The sequence below is a fragment of the Equus asinus genome, chromosome 20 (genome assembly GCF_041296235.1).
Source record: "Equus asinus isolate D_3611 breed Donkey chromosome 20, EquAss-T2T_v2, whole genome shotgun sequence".
Taxonomy (NCBI): Eukaryota; Metazoa; Chordata; class Mammalia; order Perissodactyla; family Equidae; genus Equus; species Equus asinus.
Genome location: NC_091809.1, coordinates 41,620,391 through 41,646,582, shown reverse-complemented (window position 1 = coordinate 41,646,582; position 26,192 = coordinate 41,620,391). Strand labels below are relative to the sequence as shown.

Sequence of the window (26,192 nt, the reverse complement as noted above, 5' to 3'; positions counted from 1 at the left end):
CTTGATGAGCAGTGCCATGTCTGCGCCCAGGATTCGAACCAATGAAACACTGGGCCGCCTGCAGCAGAGCACATGAACTTAACCACTTGGCCACGGGGCCAGCCCCCAAATGTTTTTGGTCTTCCCAGATGTGATCAGGAAAAGCCCTAAAGGCACGTGTGTCTAGGCATGCTCATACACATATGCACAGCCATCCACACAACATCTAGGACCTCCTTCCCAGAGAGGGAGGCAGCCTGATAAAGTGGGAATGGCTAAGAAGTTTTGGAATCAGACCTGAGTACAAAGTGCAGCATCGCTATTTACCAGCTGTGTCACCTTGGGCCCCATCCATTACTCCAAGCCTCAGTATTTCAAAGATTAAAAAAAAAATATATATATATATATATATATGTATGTATGTATACACACACAATCATGTGCTGTGTAATGACATTTCAGTCAGCAACAGACTGCATATATGATGATGGTCCCATAAGATTAGTATCATATAGCCTAGGTGTGTAGTAGGCTATACCATCTAGGTTTGTGTAGGTACACTCTGTGATGTTTGCACAACAACAAAATAATCGCCTAACGACGCATTTCTCAGAATGTATCCCCATCGTTAAGCAATGCATGACTGTACCTATTATATGAGTGTGTATTTCTTAGTATAGTGGCTGGTACTATACTAAGATAATTTTTTGTTTCATTATTAATCAGTACTGTTGTTACTATAGGAGATTATGGTGGACTGTAAATCCCAATGATGATTTCTTGTTGCACTTTTCCTTTTTGGGGCCTTAGTACTTCCAGGAAGATGGACATTGGGAGACAGCTTTGCTTTATTGGCTTATGTTACCTAAGCTGGTAGAGCTGAGAGCCATGTGGCCCCTCCCTTCATTATGTCTTCCTTGCAGTTAGCCCTTCGCCACCTGGTAGGAAACTTGTTTGATGTCAGGCAGTTGAGAACACAAACGACTCTTGGATTCCTCTGTATTTGGGTAGAGGAGGATTGTCATTCTCTGGGCGTATATTCGCTGGTTGTGAATTCAGGAATCCATGCTGGCTGGGGAGGTAGGTAGAAGCCATAGTCTATGTAGAAGACACATAGAGCAAAACCAGAGCAAGCAGTGTTTGGAGACACTTTATTGACACAAACATGGAATTTACTGAAAAACACTACATACAGGCATTAGGTTGTCAAGAGGTTGGGTGGTCAGGAACAACATTTCTAGGGTTCAGAAAGAGATTGGCTGTGGAAAATCAAGAAAAAGCAATATGAAGGTGACATTGTGGTAAAGAGTTCCATCAGTTGCAAGACTGTGAGAGTTTGCTAATTGTGTTTGATGGCATTTCACAGACCTACAAGCATTTGTCCTCCAGCGGCCTCCCTCCCATCACACACACTGCCCAGCAGATGCAGCTCTTGCCAAATGATGACTCTGGGGAAGAGTATTACCAGCCTTGAGGGTTTGCCAGCCTGTAAGAGAGGTTGAGTCTAGTCTACAACTCAGAGTTGCTTAAGTTGCTTGTCTACTGGGTGCTACTATAAACTCAAGTAAGAGGGGAAAACTCAACGTGAGTTATCTACCACAGAGTTTTACAGATTAGGAAAGGCTTGGATGATGGTGTTTTTCAGCCCTAAGACCATGGTGCACACTGAGAGTGTAGATTGGTGCTTGACAAAGAGTGGGTGCTGAAATGTAGAATGAGTGGATGATTGGAGTAACGAACACACCAAATACTATTCAGATACATTTGCAGTGACTAGGTGAATTCACTGGGTTGGGGGTTTTTCATTTACAAAAAGAGGTGAGAAGAAAGCTTTTTTTATTTTTCAATTTCCATGTTAACTTGGGAAAGGGGCACCAAGAAATATTCTGAAAGATGTCTAAATCTCATCCTCCTTCCTGTAAAGATGCAGTTACATAGCCTTTTCTCTCTGATTTATGTCAAGTGGATTCAGAGATTCTGAGATGGGTATATTTTGCTTTTTGATCTAGTAGTTTTGGGGGGAGTAGAGGGAGCTACTGTCTTCTCTTAACCATTCACTGCTCTACACATATTTCCAGTATATTCCTGCTTTGAAAAAGTTCCTTTCCTACTAACATTTCTAGTTTGTCATCTAAGGAGAAACCAGAAACTCAGAGAATCAGAAAGCTGGATGTGTGGATGTTTGGGGATGGAGAAATTAAAGGATAATGCTTTTAAACAAACCGACAATAAAGATTGGGGTAGGGACTGGCACTGTCAAGGTGTTTCCAGGCAGGAGTTGGGGCTGCGATACAAGACTGAGCTGACAGTAAAGGTCAGTAGGGCAAGGTGTTTACAGGACCAACTGAGTTGAGCAATCAAGTTCACAGCTGTTACGCAGTAGGAAAGGGAAAAATCAGAGCCAGCCTAGCTTGGCCTTTAGTGAATTGTGTTACTGAGGATTAGTCATAGGAAATATCCAGCACCAAGACAACAGATGGGGTTCCTAAAGTGATAATAGCCCTTGAGAACATTTCTAAGCCCTTTAAAAAGAATAGCTTGCCAGATAAAGCTTCCAGAGCAGTGCACATTAGTCTGGGTCCTTTGTAGGAATATGGGGAGAAACAGGGAGGTGGGTGAGGATATGAAGCAGGCGAGTGATCACAGTACCTTGTAGATTTATAGTCAGGATCAAGTCTCCCAGGAAGGAGTTTAATCGCAATTCAGGAGAAATAATGATATACAAACCAACTAGAAAGGAAAAACCAAAATGAGATTGATCTCAAAGCACATTTCTAGCATCTGCCAAGAAGCAAAGTGGTAGAGGAGCAGTCAACTGGGATTAGGAGTGAGAGAAGATGGTGAACATTTCAGCACAAGCAAGAGACACAAAGATTAGACGGACATTAAAAAATGAGAGGAAAGGAAGCAGCTATGGTTTAAGTGGAAAGAGAACTGGGCCAGAAGTCAGAAGACCTGGATTCCAGCTCTCCATTTACCAGCTATGTGAACTTAGGATTTGGTGAAGTTAGCCTCAGACAGCCTTGGTTTCTGCACTTGTTACATGGGTATTAGTAATATCCATCTCAGGGCTAGTTCTGGAGAAGAAATAAGATAACTGAAATGAAAATGCTCTGTAAACCATATAGCTCTAATGAAAGTATTAAGATGAGAAGAGTTCAGAAGTTAAAGAAAGGAAAATAATAGAGAAGTTACTTGTAAAGGATACATAAGAGAAATGACAGGTACCATTCAGCTCATTAAAAATCACTCAGGAAACATCTGAGTTGGGCTTTTTTAAAAGATAAAAGTTGATTACAAGTTGGATAATGGTCTGCTGGAACCAAGAGGAAAGTGGAGTGGTAGGAAGGAGGTTGCTTCTACTGCAAGCTCTGCCATCAACCAGCCGTGTGACTGGGAAAACCTCGCAGTAATCCAGACCTATTTTCCTAATTATAAAGTAAGAAGAATGATCTATATTCTGTCCCATATTTCAGAGATATTATGTGAGAAATTACCAGTAAGAAGAGCCTTGAATTTATTGAAACTATTGTCTTCAATAAAATCGGACTCTTCGTTATGTGAACAAGGACTTGTTTCAAGTACTTCCTCAGTGATGGAAGAGATGAAAAAATGAGTTTGTCAGGTGGGGGCCACAGCCAATGGAGTCTGATCTTTCCCTATATATTCCCGCAAATCTGAGGGACATGTCTCTCACTGAATCCCAGTCACTTTCATCTCATATCTCATAAAGCATCCTTCCCCTCGCGCATCGCTAGGTGCTGAAGGACATCAGTCTTGGACCACTCACTCAATTAAAATCAAACATGAGATATCAACTAAAATTTTTCCAGTGTTCCTCTGCTTTCCCAAAATCTAGGGGAAAAAAACCCCTGGATGTTGTGGGTTCACAGGTGAAATATTTGGAAGCCACCTAGCCCATGCTGCCTCTATCACTTATTCATTCGCTCACCATCCCTCTCAGACGAAAATGCATGTTTCTTAGTTTAAACGTCATTCCCAGATGCAATCTCCTTCTGGAGCATGTTTCAGCTTCACAAATCTTTTCACTAAGGAAATTCTTCGAGTCTCCCTCATGGCCTTCTCTCTGCCTTTTGGGCCAATTTCTAGTTACCTGAATCTATGAGAGTTCATCTCAGCCAGGCAATCCACCTCAACCTGTGCTTGTGAAAGAGGCATGGCCAGAGTCAAGCTCAGGATCGAAGTCTTTTTAAAAAGAAAATTATCCCATCTCCCAAAGTGTAAACTGGGCAGCAGCTAAGGCTCATCTCTGCTCCAGTTTGTCCTCTGACGTCTCTTACTCAGTTGAGCCCCATCTGAGTCTCAGCTGCCTCCTATAAAATGAGAAATAATACTGATCCACAGACATTTTACGAGGAGGAACTTAGGAATCTCAGTTCCAGTGCCCACAGGAAAATAATGCCTCCCAGCTCTCTCAGGCAGTGTGCTCCTGTGGGAAGGGAGCATACATTCCCCTAATAGGATCACGAATATTTTCTGTGACTTTTACGAGTTACTTAAGTTGCTTTCAATTCTTCCCAAGTCTCCTGTCCTTGGCTTCATGAAGGACTGAGTCCACCCCACGCCTTAGAGACCTATCAGGATCTAGCTCTGGAGTACTAAGCTCCAGAGAACATTTTAGTCCATAGCTGGTGAACTTTCTATCACTGGAGAACCTAGAAAGGCATGCTTTGCTCTGATGCTCTAGCCAAGTGGGCTAGAAACTTGAGAAAAACTGACTTCAAAGAATCCCACTTCATGACACTCTCGCTTTAACCCGAATTAATCATTCCTGCTTCCTTCCATTAAGACATCCATTCACTTGCAGCAATGGAGAATGAGCCACTTCCAGCCAGTTAGGGGCAGTGGGGTGTGCCACCTCCAGCACATGTACAAAGTCATTTGGACCACAGGGAAGAAGTCCAGTTGGCATGGGAGCTGCTTGCTTGAAAGCTAGGACTAGGTGAGGTTGAGTCCATGTAGAAATGTTGGCTCCTCAGTTCTGGCAAAGTTTTATGGTTTGTAGAGGTCCGATGGAGTTAGAAAGTCAGAGGTGAAAGTTCAGAGGTGAGTGGATGTATGATGAATGAACAGAAGGATGGATGCATGAAGGGAAGTGACGTGGCCCCTAGGGCACCCTCCTGACGTTGTTGACATCATTGAACCAGGGATATCCGGTCCCTCAGTGTTCAGGCCACCTACCAATAATAAAACAACTCACTGAGAATTTCCAGCCCAGCCCAGTCCAGCCTAGCCAAAGAATCTTGGACCAAATCCACGATCCTTACAAGGGAGGGAGTGAGAGAATTACTTTTTGTCACTATGGGTAAGGACTTCAAGTTGCCCCAACATTCAGGCCAAAGCAATTTGCCTTCTGAAAGGCTTGACATCACACACAGCTTTGTGATTTGGGCATCAGCTTAAAGAAGTACCCCAAGGGTGGGGGTTCTGGGTAGGTTAGAAATCTAATCTAAGGGACCAAATTTAAAGTCACTTTGGTTGTGGGTGACAAGGTCACTTGTACAACCTGCAATCCTTATCCACCTTCTCCTCCCCTTCGCTGTACATCACCTCAAGTCACAGCCCTTCTCTGCTATTCCTCCACTGGGACTGCAGAGTTCTCCTTGTTCTCTGATGGGATGGCAAGGTAGTCAGACCTATAGGAGGACAGATAGGGGAAGAGAGTTAGTGCTTTTGTACCCAAAGGTGGGAACACAAGAAAAGGAAAGGAGCAAGCGCACAGGAACAAGGATGTCTACAGAACAGCTCTGCATTTCCTTGTGGCTGTGTTTCCCAAGAGAAAATTAGAATGGCCCTTTTAGCGGACTAGAAAAATAAGAGTGTTTTTATTTTTCTTCCGTCAGCAGTGTATGAGTCTTCTCGCTTACCCACATTGTTCTCAGGACTTAGTATTGTTAGATTAAAATGTTGGCCAAACTGATGGGAGTGAAATTATATTTTATAGCTGCTTTAACTTTCATTTCGCTCATTACTGGTGAAGCTGAGCAACTTTTCATAAGTTTATAGGCTATTTGGATTTCTACTTCTGTAATTTGACTGCTCATTTGCTTTGCCAGTTTTCCTTCTGGGATATTTGTCTCTTTCTCATTGATTTTTGGTCGATGGTTTCATGTCTTGAAATATCTTCTCCCAGTCTGTTGTTTGTCTCTAAATTTTGCTTGTGGATTCTTGTAATGAACAAAAGATTTTTACACATAGTGTAATCAAAATTATCATTTTTTCCTCTTTGATTTGTGCCTTTTGTATTTTAAGAACTCCTCTCCATTCCAAAGATAGTCTCTTATATTTCCTTAATAGAATTTTCAAGCTTTACATTTTACTTTGTCCTTAAATCCGCTCACAATTTATTTTTGTTTAGTGAGAGAGATGGGAAATCTAATTTTATTTTTTTTCTGTATAGATAAGGAATTGTCCCCACACCACTTACTGGATGGTTCATTCTTCCTTCAGTGATTGTACTGCCATCTCTGTCACACATTAATTTTTTATATAAGCATCAATTTAGGGGCTCTCTGTTTTGTTCTGTTTGTCCCTGTTGTATGCCTATGTCAGTCTCACAAACTCTTTAATAGGTCTATAAGAAATCTTCATATCTGATAGGAAAAGTCCTACCAGCCACTTCCCCCAACCTTACTGTTCTTTCTTTGAAATCTGCAAACTATGGCCCATGGGCTGAGAAAGTTTAAAGGATTGCAAACAAAGAAACAAAACCGAAGAACGATATGGACAGAGAGCCTGTGAAGCCTGCAAAGCCTGAAATATTTACTATCTGTCTGTCCCTTAGTTTAAACCAGGTTTGACCCTTGACCTTCCATTTGACTTTTAAGATCAGCTTATCAAGTTTGTTGAAAAATCTAATGGGTATTTTGATTGGAATTTCAATGGATTTGCAGATTAATTTGGGAGAGAATTGCCATGTTAGTAGGAGGTTTTATTCTCTGGTTATTTGGCTTTTCTTAAGAATTTCAGTAAAGTTTTGTAATTTTCTCTTTAAAGGTCTTGTTCATTTCTATCAGATTTATTCCCAGTTATTGTAGAGTATTTGTTGCTACTGTAATTGAAATTTTAAAAAATGTTTTAAATCTTTTTCTAAATTTTTTGGCTGGAATATAGGTGATTTTTATATTTTGATATTTTCATTTGCATCCACAATCTTGTGGAATGTTCTTACTAGTTCTAATTGTTTGTTTATAGATTCCCTTGGGTTTTCTGTGTAGGTAATCATATTGGGGGTAATTAGTGATAATTTAGTTTCTTTCTTTCCAATTCTTACTCTTTTTTCTTTGCATTTACTTAGTACACTCCCTAGGACCTCCAGTACAATATTGAACAGAAGGAGGGAGAGATGGTGTCCTTGACATGTTTCTAATATTGTAGGCAATGCATCTAAAGTTGCAACACAGATGATATTTGCCATAGGTTGTCTTAGTAACTGACAGTTATCAGTTTAAAGATGGTTGGTGTTTAGGTTTAGATTTATATGTATTTATCCTGCTCAGGACATATTGTGTTTCCTGAATCTGAAGAATCACGCCTTTCTTTAGCCACTGTATCTCTGAATGTTGTTTCTCCTCCGTTTTCTCAGTTCTATTCTAATTGATCTTCTCATTTTTTCCTTCATGTTTCTTTGTGATATTCCATCGTTTTATGTTTCTGTGCTTCACTCTCCATAACTTCCTTACATTTATCTTCTGGTTACCAGTATCTAATCTTTTGGTAAACAAATCCATTGACTTTTAAATTTTATTGACTATATTTTTCTTTTTTCTTTTTTTAAGGAAGATTAGCCCTGAGTTAACTGCTGCCAATCTTCCTCCTTTTTTTTTTTTTTTTTTTTTTTTTGCTGAGGAAGACTGGCCCTGAGCTAACATCTGTGCCCATCTTCTTCTATTTTATATGTGGGACGCCTACCACAGCATGGCTTGCCAAGCGGTGTCATGTCCACACCTGGGATCTGAACTGGCGAACCCCAGGCTGCTGAAGCAGAACGTGCACACTTAACCACTGCGCCACTGGGCTGGCCCCTATTGACTATGTTTTTCATTTCCAGATTTTTTTTTTATTCCTATTCAAATCTGTCTGTTCTTTTTTCTTAGCAACTTAACTCTGTTCTTATGCTTGGGCTCCTCCTTTTATTGCTTTAACTCTTTTAAACAAACTTATTTCCTATATTCTATCAGGTCCTTCTTGTGTCCAAAGTCCTGGGATCTCATCCTGCCCTTTGGTACCTCTCTTGCTCATGCTGGATTGTTTCCTGCTGTGTCTTTTAGTTTTGGATCAGCCTGTGAAGTCAGATTCAGCAGTGCTTTATCTGGGGAATCCTGTTAAGCCTCAGCTGAAAGTGGGTCCCTTCAGAATGACTTTTCATTTGCTTCTACATAGTTATCACTGTCTGGGGACTAATGTTTTTTCTTGAATTTCTCAGCTTAGGGGTTCCTGGACGATGTGGGTAGTATAAATTTAAATCCCAAATGATGTGAGAGCAGGCTTGTGGTTCTGATTCTCAAGAATCTTTTATGTTTCTGCTTGGAGTCAGGCCAAGATAGATAAGTTTCCTTGGCTTTTCCTTGGGCTGGTGGACTGATTATTTTCTGATCTATCCTTTGTGTGAGTTATGGCTCTCTGAGGATGCTGGTTCTGCTGGAGGCCTCAGTTCCAACTCTGTTTCTTGTGCAGACCCAATTGTAGGCACTAGCTCTATAGGCAGGCACTTCAGTCCAAGTGAGGCACTGCCTGTGCAAGTGTGGGCACTTCCTCTCCAAGCAGCTACGTCACCAGGAATGAGAACTTCCCCTAGCATACCCTTCTTTCCATCTTTCTATCTGGTCAATTGTAATTGGTTTCTTTCTTTCTTTTTTTTTTGGTGAGGAAGATTGGCTCTCAGCTAACATCTGTGCCAACCTTCCTCTATTTTTTGTATGTGGGGTGCCACCACAGCACAGCCTGATGAACAGTATGTAGGTCCACACCTGGGATCTGAACCTGTGAACCCTGGGCTGCCAAAATGGAATGCATGAACTTAACCACTATGCAACCAGGCTGGCCCTCTGGCAATTGTAATTTTTTCCTTCCCTGAGATCATAGATGTCATGCATAATCATACTTTTATTTTACCAAACATTTCTAGGTGGTAATAGCCTGGAGTTTTTAGGTTATCACCTCAGAAATTTTGCTAACCTTGTAAATCTGTGAGGGTGGTTTTCTACCTTTTCTCTCCCCAAATAATAGGCCACCATGGACTCTTAGACTCTCGGGTCCCATTATTTCTCACATGTGCTCATTTCCGAGTGACTGGGGCCTTGATGAAAATGGGCGAGGTACAGTCTGGACGTTGAAAGAGAGCCCCTACTCTGGGTATTCAATCATTGCCAAGCTCCAGTGGGAAGAGCATGTTGCTTGGAGCTCCTTAGCTAGTAAAGGGCCTGATGAGCTCCGTATGTAGAGCAAACAGCTGAGTGTGACAGAAAGAGCTTGGACGTTAGAAACAGAGAGGCTTGGGTCCAAATCCTAGCCTGTACTCTCATTACCTGTGTGGCCTCAGCAAGCCTCTGAACCTCCATGAGTCTGCTTCAGCATCTATAAAATGGTCATAATAATGCTAATTTTATGGGATTGTGGTGGAAGCTGATGGGCTTTGCATTAGTGGTTAAGAGTACAAGCCAACAGTTAGCAGACATGGATTCAAACCTTGCTTTGCCTCTTATAAGGGTCTTGGGCAAATCTCCCAGGCTCAGTTTTCTCATCTGGAAAAGGGGTAAATTAATGCTGCCTACCTCAAAGGTTGTTGTGAGGAAAGTGGAGGAGGATTATGTAAACGGCTCAGTACCTCACCTGCGAGAGCAAGTACTCTGAAGGTGCTAGCTATCATTATTTTGGCATCTTTGGACTTACGCATTTTCTTGGGCTGCCTCTTCCGCCTTTGAGACCTTCCTGTAGCAATATATCATCTCGATCAGCAGCCACAAGGTGAGGAAGACCAGGAGAATGTACATCATGATTTCTGAGACCACAGAGGTGAAGTCCTCTCCAGCTGCAAGGAGGAGAGTGAGGCTCAGAATGTGCGTGTCCAGTAAACCCAGAGCTGTCATCGGGGTCAGAGATATATGAGGACTACTTTTGAGTATGGCTTAAATCAGCACTGGGTCTAAAGGAACTCAAGAAGGTGTTAAAGAGATTTAATATCCTCTGACCCTCCTGCCTGCCTGCTTTCTCACTGACATTCTTCAGATGCTCTGAAGGGAGGGATGAGGGAGAATGATGGGTGGGAGAAGAAGAAATAGAGCAGCAGAAGAAATGCTGGAGCTGAGTGGCTTATGTGTATTGCTGCATCCCAGTTGTGCTACCTACTGGTGTGTGAATAGTCATTTTCCTTATTTGAGACTCAGTTTCTTAATTTGTAAAGTGAGGATAATAATCCACACCATTACACCACCTAATGTATTTAAGAATATCTTGTGAGATGTGAAAGTCTACACACATGTGAGGAACAAGTCTTAGTTCAACTGCCTGTGTCCTCTGAGTGGAGGGGGGCAGAGGGCAGTAGCCCTAGGGAGAGAGCATCGGAAACAGGGCCAGTGCAGTCAGCCCACCAGTGATCTGGGCATGTTCTCTACTAGTGTGGATTAGAAGCAGGGACCTTCCCAGTTCACCTTCCTTCTAGGTCATCCCAAACCCAAACAGCAATGAGCCCTGGAAGATTCCATGTATTAACAAGGCTGTCCTCACATTCTCCTTCTGAAACATGGATCTAATCCTGCCATTTCCCCTCTTAAACCTTTCAGTGTTCCATGCCGCCCTCAAGATAAAGTCCAGTCTCTATGAATACGGCACGTAAGGTCATTCATAATCCAGCCTTTCTCATCTCATTTCCATTCAGTTGGCCAGCAAAACTTCTCATCTTATACACATTTTGGTGTTTTGGAATCTGTGGACATTTCTTCTTCCTTTTTCCTCTCCCTAGATTGTTTCTCATACCCTAAGTGCTGCCTCTGTCCTAACATGCCCTCCTGCTTTTCAGCCTCTCGATCATTCTTCCAAACTCCACTGAAGCCCCCTCCTTTGTGAAACCTTCCTCAGCTTCTCATGCAGAGTTATGCACATCCTTCTCCTGCAGTATTTTCATCCATCCGTTATAACACGTCTCAGGTTGTATTGGGATGTGTTTATCACTCTTCTCTGCTGTGTGCTTATTGAGAACGTATATCATTTATTTCTGAATTATCAGCCTGTTGTCTAATGTTGGAATATTTGAAGTACTCAGAGTAATAAATATTTGTTGAATGAATGAATATAAATAAATATTGATCTTTGTTGTTTCATGATCAACAAAAATGACAATCGAAAGATGATACATGGCAAATGTCCTGATATATATTCCTTCCTAGTAGGAAGGCAGTTGCAGCCACGTCTCCCCTTGCTAGTTCCCACCAGCAAATTAGATTCATGGTCCTCGGCTATTCATAGGGCCCAAGTCATTCCTAAGGCCTGGCTCATTGAAAGCCCAGCATAGCCACAGCCATAACCCTCAGCTCAGGGAAGCAGTCCAAGGGCTCCATGATCATCCAGGTTCCCTAGCTGGAGGTCATAGACGCAGCTCGAGGCACAGGACAATGCCATACACATCAAATATCTTCTCATGGGCTTGCTTCTACCTGATTCGTGGTGTGCTTGGCTTAAAGCACACTCTCTTTTTAAATGCGGTAGCCCAGAAGCGGTAACACAGGAAGCTATCTTCAGTATTTTCAGTCACCTCTAGGTGAGGAGCCTTGGATTTCTGTCTTAGAGCCAGGAGGTGAAAGCCTAAACCAGAACAAGTCTAGTCTGAACGAAGAAAACCAGGGAGATTCTCTGGGACCACAGGAATGGAGGAGATGCAGTGGGCTCTGTCACGGTGGAGTGTGTAGCTCTGAGCAATATGAGAGCAGTGAGGATGTGTGAGGGGGCTGCTAAGGGATCACAGAGGAAAAAAAGAAAGAAAAGGTGGCAGGGAGTGGGATGGTGGTAGAAGGAAAAGATGCCATGGAAATAGAGCTAGCCTGAGAGGCCAAAGATCTGGACTGCGGTCCTGCTTCTGGTGCTAATTTGCTTCATGTCTCTAGGCAAGGCCCTCACTCTTCCAGAGCTCTGTCTTCCCAGCCACAAAATGAAGGGCACCAGGACTGCACCCTCCAATCACTGGGAAGTCATTTTAACTTACACTTACCTCACCTCACCCAGCCTTCTGAACTCACACCCAGATAAGTGGATGGAGACGTCTACACCGAAGGAAAGCCCCCTGCGTGATGCCTGCTCTTTCTTCAGAATCCCTGGATTAAATAAGAGCCAAGCTTCCTTCCAGCCCTATCATCCCAAGAGGCTCTGTGGCTCTGACAGCAAACATTTTCCTTCTATTCTTACCCAAGACTGGCTCTGGTGCCCAGCAGGCGGCCTGGCTCGACTTTGACACACTTTGCACGGGCTGCTCTAGGATCTCTGGAGGCAAAGGCCAGAGAGAGCAGGAGATGGAGATACAGAGGCAGCTTCCTAGTGTCTGGCAGTCACCAGCCAACAGTTCCTGATGGTGAACGGTAGAGGGCACCAGGCTCCGTTCCCCCAGGGAGGAGAGGCGTGTAAACAGAAGAGGATAATGGAACTTCTGAACAGAAAAATAGCTGAGAGAGCTGCCAGTCCGACCCCTCATTGTACACAAGAGGAGACTCAGGGGCTCAGAGAGGGGAAGTGGCCCATTAAGTCTAGATTCAAGTGGCCTGAGAGTCCTTCTGCACTTTCAGAATGGACCTACTTTCCGTTTTAGTCATGTTGTCATGTTGTCTGAATCGTTATCTTACTCGGTCGTTCGCTCTCAAGTTGGCTTCATAAATTGTATCACAATCACATGATAAAAAACAAAAACTTGTGGCCTGGGGGACAGGATTCCTGGGATCTTTTTCTAGGAAGACCCTATCTTTAATTTGACCTCTTTCTTTCGTGCCCCATAGCTATGGCCGGTTCACTGTCCTGCATCTTGGGGCAGTGATAATGCTAAGAATGTGCTGGAAGTAGATTGTCTGAGAAAGGCTAAGTAGAATGGAATCATCACTTAGCCTGCGTGAGAAAACACAAAGGGAGATGCATACACCACTCTTCTGACCTGTGAAGGAACATTTGCACAGGGCTAGAAGCCACAGTTCTTTGAGTCCATTGAAAGCAGAACAAGAACAATGTATGAGAAGACTCTAAGTTCACCCTCAAGATCCTGGACTTGATTGCAACAGAAACACTTGAGTTAGGTTGATGAAAGGACTTCCCACCATAACAAGAAACAAGCTGTGGGTATCTGAAGATTTTAAACTAAAGACTGGATAGCAATCAACATTTCCCCTTCTCCCAGTTGAGAATGAGGTTATGTAATGAGAGATGACACAGATAGAGGAAGGGGTGCTTGTGTGATTATTGTGGAGGAAGACAGAAGACAAAAGACTGTCAAACTTTGGTTTAGAGCCGTGGTTCTCAAAGCGTGGTGCCAGCCTTGTCTGGCAATTTGTTAGACATGCAAATTCTCAGGCTTCACCTATAGAATTAGAAAGTCTGGGTTTCAGGAAGTCCTGCAGGGGATTTTGAGGCCTGCCGAAGTTTGAGCACCACTAATTTGAGGTATGTGTGGCTTACAGAGAGGAGGGTAGACCTCTAGATAACCTCATGAGATTTGTCTGAGCCCACTGAGTCCGGGACTCTATACAGGCCACAGAAGAAGGCGTAGTTGTTTTGGCAACTTTAGGCTTCGTGGAGGCTGTCCTCCTCCTCCAAGGACGAGAGTCAAGGGGCCAGGAGCAGGTAATGCTACTATCATCTCCAGGCCTTTCTACTTTGAGGAAAGGCACAAAGAGGCAAGCTGGTCAGGCAGTTTGCAGGAAGCTGGCCACTACAGGAAGACCAGCCAGTGGTGACATTTTTAGATATTACCACTCCAAATATATTGATGTTTGTGCTCTGCAAGAGTCTTATTTGTGTGGAAACCCACTGCCCCCCCAGGACCCCACCCAAGAGCAGGGCACCCTAGAGACCCCTTGGCCCAGCCTCACCCTCCTCGGTGACTCGGAGGGGGATCAGCCGTGTGGTCTTCACAAAGGGGCGATGTGCCTCAAACTCAAACTCCCGGGACACATTGCAGGTGTAGAGGCCAGAGTCGTTCAGGGTGACGTTGAGCACAGTGATGGACACGTCCTGCAAGTCCTTGCTCCCATTCCACTGCAGGCGTCCCTGGAAGGGGCTTTCCACCTCCTGGTGGCCATTCCGATACTCATAGATCTGCAGGTAGAGAAGCAGAGGAGGGTAGGGCCAGGAGAGAGGAGAGGGTAGGACAGCCGAGATGGGGACAGGGCAGAGAAAAGGAACAGAATCGTGCATGGACAGGGAAGACAGGCAGCAGTGTTAGAAGGAGCTCAGAATGTAGGGGTGCCATGAGGAGGGGCAGAGGAGGGCATGGAAGAGAGTAAAGACAGGGAAAGACAAACAAAGGCAAACAGGTGCCAGGGCCTATGGACATGGCAAGGGGAGAAGCAGAAAGGGGCAGGCAGGAAGAAGCTTGGCAGGAAAAAAGAGATGAAAAGAAGGAGAACAAAGGAAAGTCAGTGAAGCATACAAGAGACCAGGTGGGGAAACTGAGAGAAAGAAACGATTGGAAGGAAATAGAGAGAGCAAAAGAGTAAGATGTGTCATGGGGGCAGCCAGGGAGAAAACCAGGCTCAGAGACCAACAGAGGCAGTCTCGTTAGCCATGAAGACATCAGAAAACCCTGGACTCTGAGCTGGTCCCCACTGAGGGGATGTGGGCAGTCTGGGCCAGGCCACAGGAAGGTGACTGGGGTGCTAAGGTGTTGCAGATGAGCAGAGAGCTGCCAACCAACATGCACACATCAGGTCTTTTGCTTTGAGCTGAATTATAACCGAAATGTGGTCTCTAAATTTCTTTTTTCAAACACTTCTGCCTTCTGACACACCTTTTTTTCCTCTACAGTTGTGCTATCCATGCTCGTCTCCACCTGCCACGTGTGGCTACTTATGTTAAAATTTAAATTACTAGAAATTAAATAAAATGTAAAATTCAGCTCCTCAGTTGCACTAGCCACATTTCAAGTGTTCAACAGCCACATGTGGCTAGTGGCTACTGTATTGGACAGCACAAATATGGAACATTTCCATCTTCACAAGTGTTTTCATTGGCATTGCTCTGTATTTCCACCACAATTTCATAAGTTTCTCCTCCTTCCTCTGAGCCACCTTCTCCTCACTTTGGGCAGGCCTGGGAGCAGAGTAGGCAGCTGACACAAGACCAGGCCTGAGGCCCATGGGGCTTTCACATCTGGCCAAGACATCCAGGTTCCTGAAACCTGGGGACTAGCCTCAGTCATGGTCGGCCCTGAGCCAGGCGCTGGAGGTCTACTGGTTCCAGTTCTGGCAGCTGATTGGGGCAAACCTACATCAGAATGGCCCATAAAGCTTAGAGTTGGAAATGAGTTCAGTTTTAGGAAAGCTAGACAGAAGAGCAAGCAAAACTCAATTTCACACTGCTGTCGTCTCCATTAAAGTCTTGGAGGAGAAACTTGCCTCCAGGAAGGCAAAGTGGTACAGTACAAAGGGCTTTGTATCTGCTGTCAGACCACCTGATTCAAGCCAAGCTCTCTTACTAACGTAACTCTTTGAGCCTCAGCTGCCTCCTTTATGTATATTTATCTTTTCTCTAGCAACACTTATTTATATAAAGCTTCCTATATTCCAGAACTAGACTACTAAATGCATTAAATATTAATGCTTATGAGTCGTGGTAACAACTTTATGAGGTAGCTATGGTTTATATTCCCATTTTAGAGATGAGGGAAGTGAGGCACAGAGTGGTTAAGTAATTTGTCCAAGACACATAGCTAGTAAGTAGTGGAGTCAAGAATCAAACCCTTGGGGCTGGCTCGGTGGCACAGCAGTGAGGTGCATACGTTCCGCTTCGGTGGCCTCGGGTTGGCTGGTTCAGATCCCAGGTGCGGACATGGCACCACTTGGCAAGCCATGCTGTGGTAGGGGTCCCACATATAAAGTAGAGGAAAATGGGCACGGATGTTAGCTCAGGGCCAGTCTCCCTCAGCAAAAAAGAGGAGGATTGGCAGCAGATTTTAGCTCAGCGCTAATCTTCCTCAAAAAAGGAAAAGAATCAAACCCAGGCAGCCTGGCTCCAGAGACAGAGAAGGTGTGAATAATGGTCATCCCCAAGGTGGTATTCTAAGTATGTAATGACCATGTCAGTACCAACACCAACCAATCAGAACTGACATTGCACAGCACAGGGGCAGAGTCTTGGAGGCTCACTGCTCTGTCAGGGGCTGATCCTTTAGTTCCCAGATCATGGGAAGTCTGGGGGCTCCTGGTGGGAAGGATGGTGGTGGGGCCACTTGGGAGGCCTGGCACAGCAAGTGTCCACTATAGAATATTTAAAATTTTACCCACTGATGTGGCTGTCCTGCGTGTACCAGTTGAATATCAGCCGTGGTCATCCCTGTCATTCTTATTTCACTGGGATTGTGAGAGTTGAATAAGCTAATCTGTGTTATCTCATATAATGATGCTTAGTGTTATTTCCATTTTCACTAATTTAATCCACCCAAGAGGATGGTATGGAAGATGAAATGAAAACACCTGCTAAGTGCCTGGTTGGGTAACTGGCACACACTAGGCTCCAAATACTATTTATCTTTCTCCGCCTTCCTCTGCTTATAACCAGGAATGCTGGTAGCTGGCCAGGCGCCCTTCCTTTCACAGAGGCTGGGCTAAACTAAGGCTGTCAGTTGTCTGCTGAGGAGCTGTCAGTGCTTTGAAGAGAAAGAGCCAGTGTTTGTCAGATCACCATTCCCCAGACTCTGGGGAGCCAGGCACAAAACAGCAGAGGCCAGCAAAAGAAAGGCCAGAGTCAGCAGTCAGACATACAAGGAAATCTTTACCGCCCTCAGGCCTGTAGAACCATTCCACCACCGTGGTGGCCTCCACCTCCTCCCTCTTCATGCAGGAGATGCAGCGCAGCTTCATGGGGTTGCCCTGAACGGCCTCCGTCTCCGAGGGCACTTCGACACACACGGGGAAGCAGACATGGGCTGGAGAGAGGTCGGATGACAGGGAGGAAACAGGAGGTATTGGGGAAGAGGACACCAGGAAAGAGGCATTGGAGAACAAGGAAGAAGGGAGAAGAGACAAAGAAGGAAGAATCATGAGACAAACTTGAAAATAGCATGTACATGTGTGTATACCTTCACGCTTGTGCCCTGAGTATCCATGCTCAGAACAGGGAGGGAGTGGGGTAGAGGAGGCCTGGATGGCCCAGAATTGACTGAAAGCCGCGGGGAAGCAGTAGGGATGTGGTGCAGCCCCGACCTCGAAGACTTAGAGTCTAGGTGGGAGACAGGGCACACATGCCTCCGTCCACTAACCATCCATGTGCCCCTTCATTCAACCAACATCCACTGAAGTCTACTGTATGCCAGGCCTAATGCTAGGCTGAGACACAAAGATGAACAAAACACTAACCACACCCTAAAGGCATTTATTGTCTAGCAGAGAACACATCCTCTTTAGTATCATCAAACCAGACCATGGCGAGTGACCTCCATTCCCAGAGGAGGGGCAATTATTCCTGGTTGGGCTGGGGAAAGACGAAGAGAAGGATGTGAGACTGGAGGCTAGGAATGTAGATAGGACCCAGGTTGTGACAAGCTCTGTATGTCCTTCATAATACGAGGGGTCAAATGTTTTAAAGCCAGGGAGAGTTGTTCTATCTGTATTTTACGAAAAATGTACGTAGTTTTGATGCACAGTGGAGGACAGAGCAGCAGTGAGATGACCACTGGGCTGGAGCAATGCCTCGTGCAGAGGAGTAGAGAGAGGCAAAGTTAAAATCTGGAGAGACAGCAGACTGCGGGACACCTTGCATGCCACACGGAGGTCTGCATTTATAATTCCTGCCCTCTAGAAACTTATGGCCCATTAAAAAGGCAAATATATCAAACTGCAAATTCTGAGCGAGCCAAAAGTGAGACATAGCTGCCAGCAAAGCAAGAGCAAATGTGGGCTGTATTAACAGATGTACAATGTGCAGAACGAAGGAGGAACAGTTCCTCTGCACTGTTCAGAACAAATCTGGACTATTATGATCAGTTCAGGGTGTCACATTTTACAAAAGGAAGTTGTGCAATGAGCACATGCCCAGAGGGGGACAAGATGGGGACTGGTGTGGTGAGGAACAAACAGGAGGACTAGGGGTGTCTAGCTTGGAAACAGAGCTTATCTGTTTTCAAATATTTGAAGGCTGCCCTGTGAAAGAGAAAATAGATTCTGTCTAACTCCAAAAGTTACAAGAAAGTAAGTTTAGTTGAATTAAAAAAAAAAGTAAAAGAATTTTCTGGTGCTCATTATTCACAAATGCAAAACACTATTTGGTAAGAGAGTTTACACCTCATTGTCTGAAAGATTCAAAAGCGAGATGACCGCTAAGGATTCTTGAACTAGGACTTCTAAGGCCACTTCTGATGCTACCTTCTCATGAGTTAATAATAAAAACAGAACCCCTAAAAAAGGAAAAATACACATTGCCATTTAAAAACTAGTCCAGGGGCTGGCCCACTGGTTAAGTTCGCGTACTCCGCTTTGGCAGCCTGGGTTTCATGGGTTCAGATCTGGGGTGCAGACCTACAAACCACTCATCAAGCCCTGCTGTGGCAGCATCCCACATACAAAATAGGAGAAGACTGGCAACAGATATTAGCTCACGGCCAATCTTGCTTTTTTTGCTGGAGGAAGATTGTCACTGAGCTAACATCTGTGTCAGTCTTCCTCACCAAAAAAATTAAAAAATAAAAACTAGTCCAATGTAAATGGTCAGTCTGTTTATCTACTGGCAGAAAATTCTTTCTAAAAGCAGAGAAAAGCTTAATTTAGAGCTTAAAATGAGACTGACTAATTTTGAGTCAAAAGAAATATTGTATTTGACTGACTGAGAAGGCAACAAATTTTATTTTATTTTTATTTATTTATTTGTTTGTTTATTTATTTATTTATTTATTTTTGAGGAAGATTAGCCTTGAACTAACATCTGCCGCCAATCCTCCTCTTTTTGCTGAGGAAGACTGGCCCTGAGCTAACATCCATGCCCATCTTCCTCTACTTTATATGTGGGACGCCTACCACAGTATGGCTTGCCAAGCAGTGCCATGTCCGCACCTGGGATCCAAACCGGTGAACCCCGGGCCACCAAAGTGGAACTCGTGCACTTAACTGCTGCGCCATGGGGCTGGCCCAACAAATTTTATTTTTAAACACAGAGTTTAAAAACTAGTGGCACAATGATAAAGTTTAAAATATCAAGGTAAAATAAATTTAATTGGCTTTAAAACTCTCAGGCAACCTGGGGCTGTCTTATTGTGCAGTTTGCAAGAGGGTCTCCTGCTTCTGCATATGGACCATCACTTTAATGGAGAGAGAGTCCACAACTAGGGAGAACTGATCAGCAGGGGTGAGTTTGAAGTCTTGATTATAAGTCTGGTGAAAAATAAAGAGGAAGAAGAAGAAGACATGGTCTGTACAAAAGTTTGGAGTGGATAAAGGTGTAGCGAGTGTGCATTGAAAACTCTGTGTAGCAGAGAGCCTTGTGGCACATTCATATTTAATGACACACGATAAAGATAAGTTAGTTCAATAATGATGACTTCAAAAGCAGAATAGTAAGATGTACCAAAGAATGTACAGTTACAGTTATAGAGGCAGGATGAAGACGGTATTTGGCAGCTGAAGACCTACTATTTAACCTCTCTGAGATTCAGTTTATTCATCAACAAAATGCTGAAAATAATATCTAATAGATTTGTCATGAGAATCCTATGGAATAATTTATATGAACATACTTTGTATAAATATCACTTTGGTAATGTTATTTTTATCCTTAATTTATTTATTCATTTATTCAACAAATACATTGAGTGCTTACTGTATGCCAGGCACTGTTCTAGACATTAAGAATACAACAGGGAACAAAACAGAAACCATACATTCTGTAGCTCTGATGGAGTCTACATTCCAGTGGAGGGAGGAGAAGATAAGCAACACTAAATTGTCATAAGTGCTATGAGAAAAAAACACAACAGAGTATAGAGGAGATAGAGAGTGCATAGGATGATTGGAGAAAGCCTCACTGAGAAGACGACATCAAGCAGGCACTCAAGGAAAGAAATGACGGAGAAAATTTATGAATAACTGTGTGAAGATGTGCTGAACAGAGGAAATGCAACTCAAGGGTCCAAGGGTGACAGTGTGTTTGTTGAAAGCAAAGAACATAATAAAGTATAGGGAACAAAGCAAGAATAGAAGGAGACAAGGTAGGAGAGAGAAGGTAGGACCAGATCATGGCTAGTCTTGTAAGCCATGATTAGAACTCTGGCGTTTGCTTGGAGTGACTTGGGGAGCACTGGAGTGTTCTGAATGGAAGAATGATATGATTTATACAAAATTACATGATCTGACTGCCATGTTGAGAATGAACTGAAGAGGTGAGGAAAGACAGGGGTGGAAGCAAAGAGGACAGTTAAGAGGTTGGTACAGTGATCAGACTGAGAGATGGTTCATTGGTTTTGCTTGGATGAAGGTGGTAGTGAGCTGTTGGGGTTTGAAAAGGAATCATTTGCTGGACTAACATCCTTGAAGAGGTAAGAGGTGGTGTGATCTAGTGAACAAGTAGGTGAGTTAGTCTTGATATAGGACACGGTTCGTTCATTTATAGTTAAAGGAGGGGGCACAGAATGTATGCAGTCAGGATGGTGAATATGGCATGGCAGCCTCTCTTTTTCCTGAGTTGCACCTGAGATGATAATAATCCAAGATATCATCAGAGAGCAAGTCCCACGGATTCCCTTCTCCCGGCCAAAGTCCAGTTTCAAGGCATAAGAACTCTGCTTATGAGGTTCTGGATAGTACACTGCGAAATGGCCACAAAATCCTCTCATCTCTGTTTACTTGTCCTTTGCAATATGACTTGCTGCTCCTTCCATCAAGAAGTGAAGTCTATTTCTCTGCCCTAAGAATCTCCAGTATACCACTGCCTCTCTTTCTAGGAAATTCTCTAGATATCCAAGAAAAGGTTGCACATATGGTAGGTATTCAACCCACATTGCTGACTGTAAATAATAAACTCCTGGAATAATTTCGGCCAAATCATTTGACCTTTGGTCTCCTCTTCAATGTCCATAGTAATAATGAAGAAACTTATGAGAATGAAGAATATGAGGTATTAATGATGATTATATTTAACTAAGGAATAGCATCAATCTATTATGAGGTGGATAGTAATGTGTATTGAACCAACTCCTCTAATACCCCAAATCTTTTTCTTCTTTGGGCATTGCTATATTGCCCCTCCTAAGCTTGCTCTAGAATGCTTTCTTTTGTGTTAACATAATAAAGGCTTTGACTAGAATGTAGAAACTTTCCAAAAGGGGGCTATAAATGAAGTTATTTTCAAATATTAAAACCCTGAAATGACTTGGTCTATGAGATTAGACAGTCACTTAGCAGAGCCTTAAAAGAATGGGATGCAAGATGGGCGAGTCGGAGAAGAGAGGGAAACATTCCCCAACACAGCAGACATCTGGGAGAGTAGAGCTGGAGAGGAAGTACAGAGAAGACACTAAGAGCTGAAAGATGAGTGAGGCCCAGGAAAGGTAATGGCATGGGGGAGGGGTGGGAGGGTGGCTCAGGAGAGGGATAAGCGGACTGATGCCCATCAGGCAATCCTGCATAGCAGTACATGTGTCCATCAGATGTGCTGGAATCAGCACTGGAAGGCTGAAATCAGGAGACAAGAGTCCTGTAGCAAGTCCTTTCCCCTCCCTGAGCTCATTTCCTCATTCTCTAAATTGGAAATAATGCTTCTTCCCCTGGCAACTCCCACAGGATTGATATGGGGACCAGAAGAAGTAATGGATTGAAAATTGCTTTGTAAACTGTAAAGCACCAGGCAAGAGTAAGGTTTTTATTATTATTCTTATCATACACTTTGTTAAAGGGAATAATGGAAGTTTTTTCAATACACGTAGAAAATAAAAGAATGGGGCCAGCCCAGTGGCGCAGCAGTTCAGTGCGCACGTTCTGCTTTGGCGCCCCGGGGTTTGCTGGTTTGCATCCCCGTGCAGACGTGGCACTGCTTGGCAAGTCATGCTGTGGTAGGCGCCCCACATATAAAGTAGAGGAAGATGGGCATAATGTCAGCTTAGGGCCAGTCTTCCTCAGCAAAAAGAGGAGGATTGGTGGCAGATGTTAGCTCAGGGCTAATCTTCCTCAAAAACAGTAAATAAATTAAAAAACATAGAAGAATGGAATATGTTCTTTCCATTCATATTTGTATCATGTGAAAAATCAGCTTGGGAAGGGAGAAAGCTAGTATTGGAGAGCTAAGTGCTTTCCAATACTAGAATTACATGCAAATAAAATGAAATTATATTTGTGAAGTGAGGCCCTTTATCTTACATTTAATGGCCAGGCTTCCTGAACCGTCTCTCCTTCCCTCTGCAGCTTCTCAGTTTGGTGAACCAGTGTTCAGGTTACAGAGAAGCTGAGAATGAGGAAAGATAGGGGTAATGTACAGACTTCTTCCAAAGGTTTTTTGGGGAAGGGGTGGAATGGACACTCTGCCAATTTTAGCAATATTCTGTAAATATTTCCCTATTCTTCAGTTGTGGAGCTGAAAAGGATGTTAGAGGTCATCTGGCCCAACTTCCAAACTTTGGATATGAGGAACCAGGTACTGTAAGGTTGTTACATAGTAAGCGATTGGCAGAGCTAAGACTCCAATCCAGGTTTTGTAAGTCCTAGTCAAAAGGTCCTTGGAGTATAGCATGCTCTCCCCCTCCACTGGGATTCAGGCAGAGATGCTGAAAACTTAAATTAGGGTTTGGGAAGAAAGGCTCTGTAGAATCTCACCCCAACCTTCCTCCACAACTTCGTCTCCCATTGCTTTACCCCAACTCTTTCTTATCCAGCCAGACTAATCTCTCCTAAGCCTCATGTCCCTAGTCTTAGCCTCCCCTGAGGAAATCCCAGCGTTAAATTTTCAAGGCAGGTGACATCATTGACAACCTACAATGTCGGCTTCATCTTCAGGTCTGGTCTACTCTACTGGGAATGGATGGTGGGGACTCTGCCCTTGGGACTGGCATTACTCTCCCTCTTTGTCCTTCCTGGCCCATCTCCCGGCATTTTGTTCAACAGGAAGCTTGGCTTTGCTTCTAGTCACATGCAAAACCCAGATAATGCTGGCTGCCAGAGTTAGTCCTGGAGGCTTAATAAAGTGATACTAAGGCAAAGAGGCAATTCCCATCAGCATGTCCACAACTGCACAGGCAGAATGGGTTTCAAGCAATCATGGGAGCATTATCCCACATGCCTAGTTTTAACAGGGAAAGTGGGCACAATCACATCTAATTATCCTGGTTATTGATTTTTAGCATGGAGGAAGGTTGCTGAGATCATGTAAAGCAATATATCAGCTGAAGAGTGCCTATATTTCACCTGAGGATCTAATCAGAGTTACCAAGGCAGAGATGCCCAGAATTACACAACAACCACACACACACACACACACACACACACACACACACACACACACACACAACTACATCCTTGCCAATCCATTCAGATGCCCATACTAACATGCTCAGACATACACTAGCACACATTCAAACACTGAAGCATACATTGACACAGTAAAGCATTCTCTCAATCATATATTCGATGTTATCATGTAAACTCATTGACTTGCTCTACACACTTGCAGGCACCCCACTCCAAGCCCATCTCTGGCACAGCTCTGCTTAGCCTTACTGGTGCAAGTGCAGGACTCTCTTATTTGGAGAGAAAAGGTCACCTCATTCCCTCACAGCAGACAAGCAAGAACCTGTTCATCTTTGAAAGCAAAAAACCCAGCTCCCCAAACACCAAAACACCTTAGCTCCACATGTTCGCAAAAAAGAAGAAAGATGCAATTCCCAGGTGCCTGTTTGTCTAATACCTAGGTACAAATGGCTGAAACCTGTTTTCCGTAGCAAAATAAACAGATGGGTCAACAATTAAAGTATTTTCACTGTCAAAATGCATGCATCCGGCTTTTTTGTAATATATAGAAATTAATTTGAAGACCCACTGACTCCTCACTGAGAAATGAAATGTAACTGCAACCGAGATTTTTTATAACCAATGTGACTGCATTCCCTTTCAGCAAAGGGAAATGGAAAAAAAAAATACTTTGGAATTAATAGGAAATGGGAGGAAGGGTGGAAAAACCACCAGGGGAAGTTCAAGAATAGAGCAGCAGGAGAGTGAGGAGCTGTTTTTCCACTCTTAAAATCTCAGCTCCCATGGAACCCCTTATGGATCTCCATGTCTGGCAGACATGCACAGAGGGGAGCCAAGCAGGGCTCCTTTTTGTTATCAACGACATCAATAAGTGTTATCATTGTTAGCATTATTACTGTTATCTGCATCTCTCATGGCAGGGTGCTGGTACTTACCCCAGAAGATGAGCACGAGGGAAGCCAGGGGAAACAATCTGTTGAAGGCAGGCATCTTTTTCAGAGGATGGCTTCCACGGCTAAACAGAGAGATTCCCTCGGTCAAGAACTGCGCCCTCTCAGACACTTTCGAGGAAACCCTTTGGGACGAACTGCCCCAAGGGGGCGATTTTCTGACTGAAATAAGGGCCAAGCGCCGGTGACTGGGGAGGCTCTGCAGGCTTTTTGAGCTGGGCGAGGGTTTCAGCTTCAAGCTACCCTAGCCGACCGCCCCAATTCGAGGGAGCGGATCAGCGGCTTCGCGCTCTCCCCGGAGCCGGTTGCCGGGATCCGGCTCAGCACCACGGACAGTACCTTCCCCGCCCACCCCGGAACTTCAAATTCCAGTTGCACGGCTGGTTCTCCTGTTTGCGCCTCGGAGAAAGCTCAGCTCGGAAGTGAGCAGCACGGCTGGCTCTAGGCTGCAGGGCTGTCGAAAGGTTCCATGCTGATCCACCTCTCACCTCCCCTAGGAACAGCTACGCTCCGACCAGGATCCACCAAGACCCGGGAGCTCCGGCTTCATCCGCCGTGACCGGCTTCTCCAGCTGGGCGTGTCCCCACACCCGAAGCCAGCGGGGCCGCCCGTCTGAGCTACAAAATTCGTTCCACCCTGGTGCCGTCCACACCCGCCCTCGGCTCCCCGGAGAGGTCCAGAGGGACCGAGGAGGAGGCAGAAGCTTCTGTTTGCCCGATAGTCTCAGAGGTGGGGGGTGGAGTGCGGTAGGGAGGGTGGGTCCTTCCCTGCAGCTCGCCCCCGGATCGTGCCGGGGCCCGGACCCTGGGTGGCGGGCGACTGGCTGCCCTTCTCCAGGGCCCCCTGACCGTGTATGCTCAGTCAGCCTTGACATGCGCAGGCGGCTCTCCACCCCCACCGCCACCACGGACCCACCCCCCCGTGCACACACTCCCCACCCCCAAACAGGCGTGCCCCTCCCAGGGCCCTACAAGGCGCTGAGCAGGGGGCGGAGCCCGCAACCGCGCAAACACCTCCAGCCCCCGCGATTTCTCTGTTCGCTGGCTGTCTCCAGGTCTCCCTTTCACATCTCCACCTCTCTCACCAGCACGGTCACACCTCCCACCAATTCACACTCTCCAGACAACCCCACTCCTGCTCCCGCACAGACAAGCTCGCTTCCAGCTCCGGGAAGGGGAGGGCCAAATGTCTTTCAGGCAATGATGTAATCTGCAATGTACAATGTACATGGCTCCCGGCTTCTCTCCCCCAACCCTATACCCTCCTGTCCTCCCAGTCTATCCTTTGTCTAGCCTTGATTAATTTGTCCCAGGCACACTGAACGCAGCAAGACAATCCCTGTTTAGGAGAAGCGCCGCAGCGGTGAGGCGCACCTGTTCCGTCTTCACCTCCTCACTCAGTGAGGTGATCCAAAGGTCAGCGCAAATGATGTAGGGGGTGGGGGAACTCCCTCTTGCTCTGGTCACTTTTTTTTTTTTTTTAAGTTTAAAGCTGATAGATTGTGGTTTGGCTTCTTCCAGCTATCAGCCACTCCCTAGTCCTAGCAGCTGTTTCGGTGCCCCCACCCCCATCTCTGGAAGGGAAACCTGAACCTTTAAATCCAGTTATAAA

The 26,192-nt window shown here is 44.7% G+C and overlaps 1 protein-coding gene across 2 annotated transcripts; it reads right to left on the bottom strand.

Moving 5' to 3' along the window:
* Positions 1-1,113: 1,113 nt before the first annotated feature.
* On the bottom strand, positions 1,114-25,571 carry SCN3B (sodium voltage-gated channel beta subunit 3). Of its 2 annotated transcripts, none has more exons than XM_070490033.1 (7): positions 25,553-25,571; positions 24,566-24,645; positions 16,950-17,113; positions 14,061-14,286; positions 9,892-10,030; positions 5,551-5,636; positions 1,114-5,177 (listed from the first exon to the last, which is right to left on the bottom strand). In XM_070490033.1, exons 2-6 carry the CDS (start codon positions 24,618-24,620, stop codon positions 5,573-5,575), a joined length of 648 nt encoding a protein of 215 aa, XP_070346134.1. In that variant the 5' UTR covers positions 24,621-24,645; positions 25,553-25,571; the 3' UTR covers positions 1,114-5,177; positions 5,551-5,572. The 2 variants fall into 2 exon arrangements, with proteins under 2 accessions (XP_070346134.1, XP_044608932.1); XM_044752997.2 differs by lacking the exon at positions 25,553-25,571 and adding an exon at positions 25,069-25,488.
* Between the last annotated feature and the right edge of the window lie 621 nt (positions 25,572-26,192).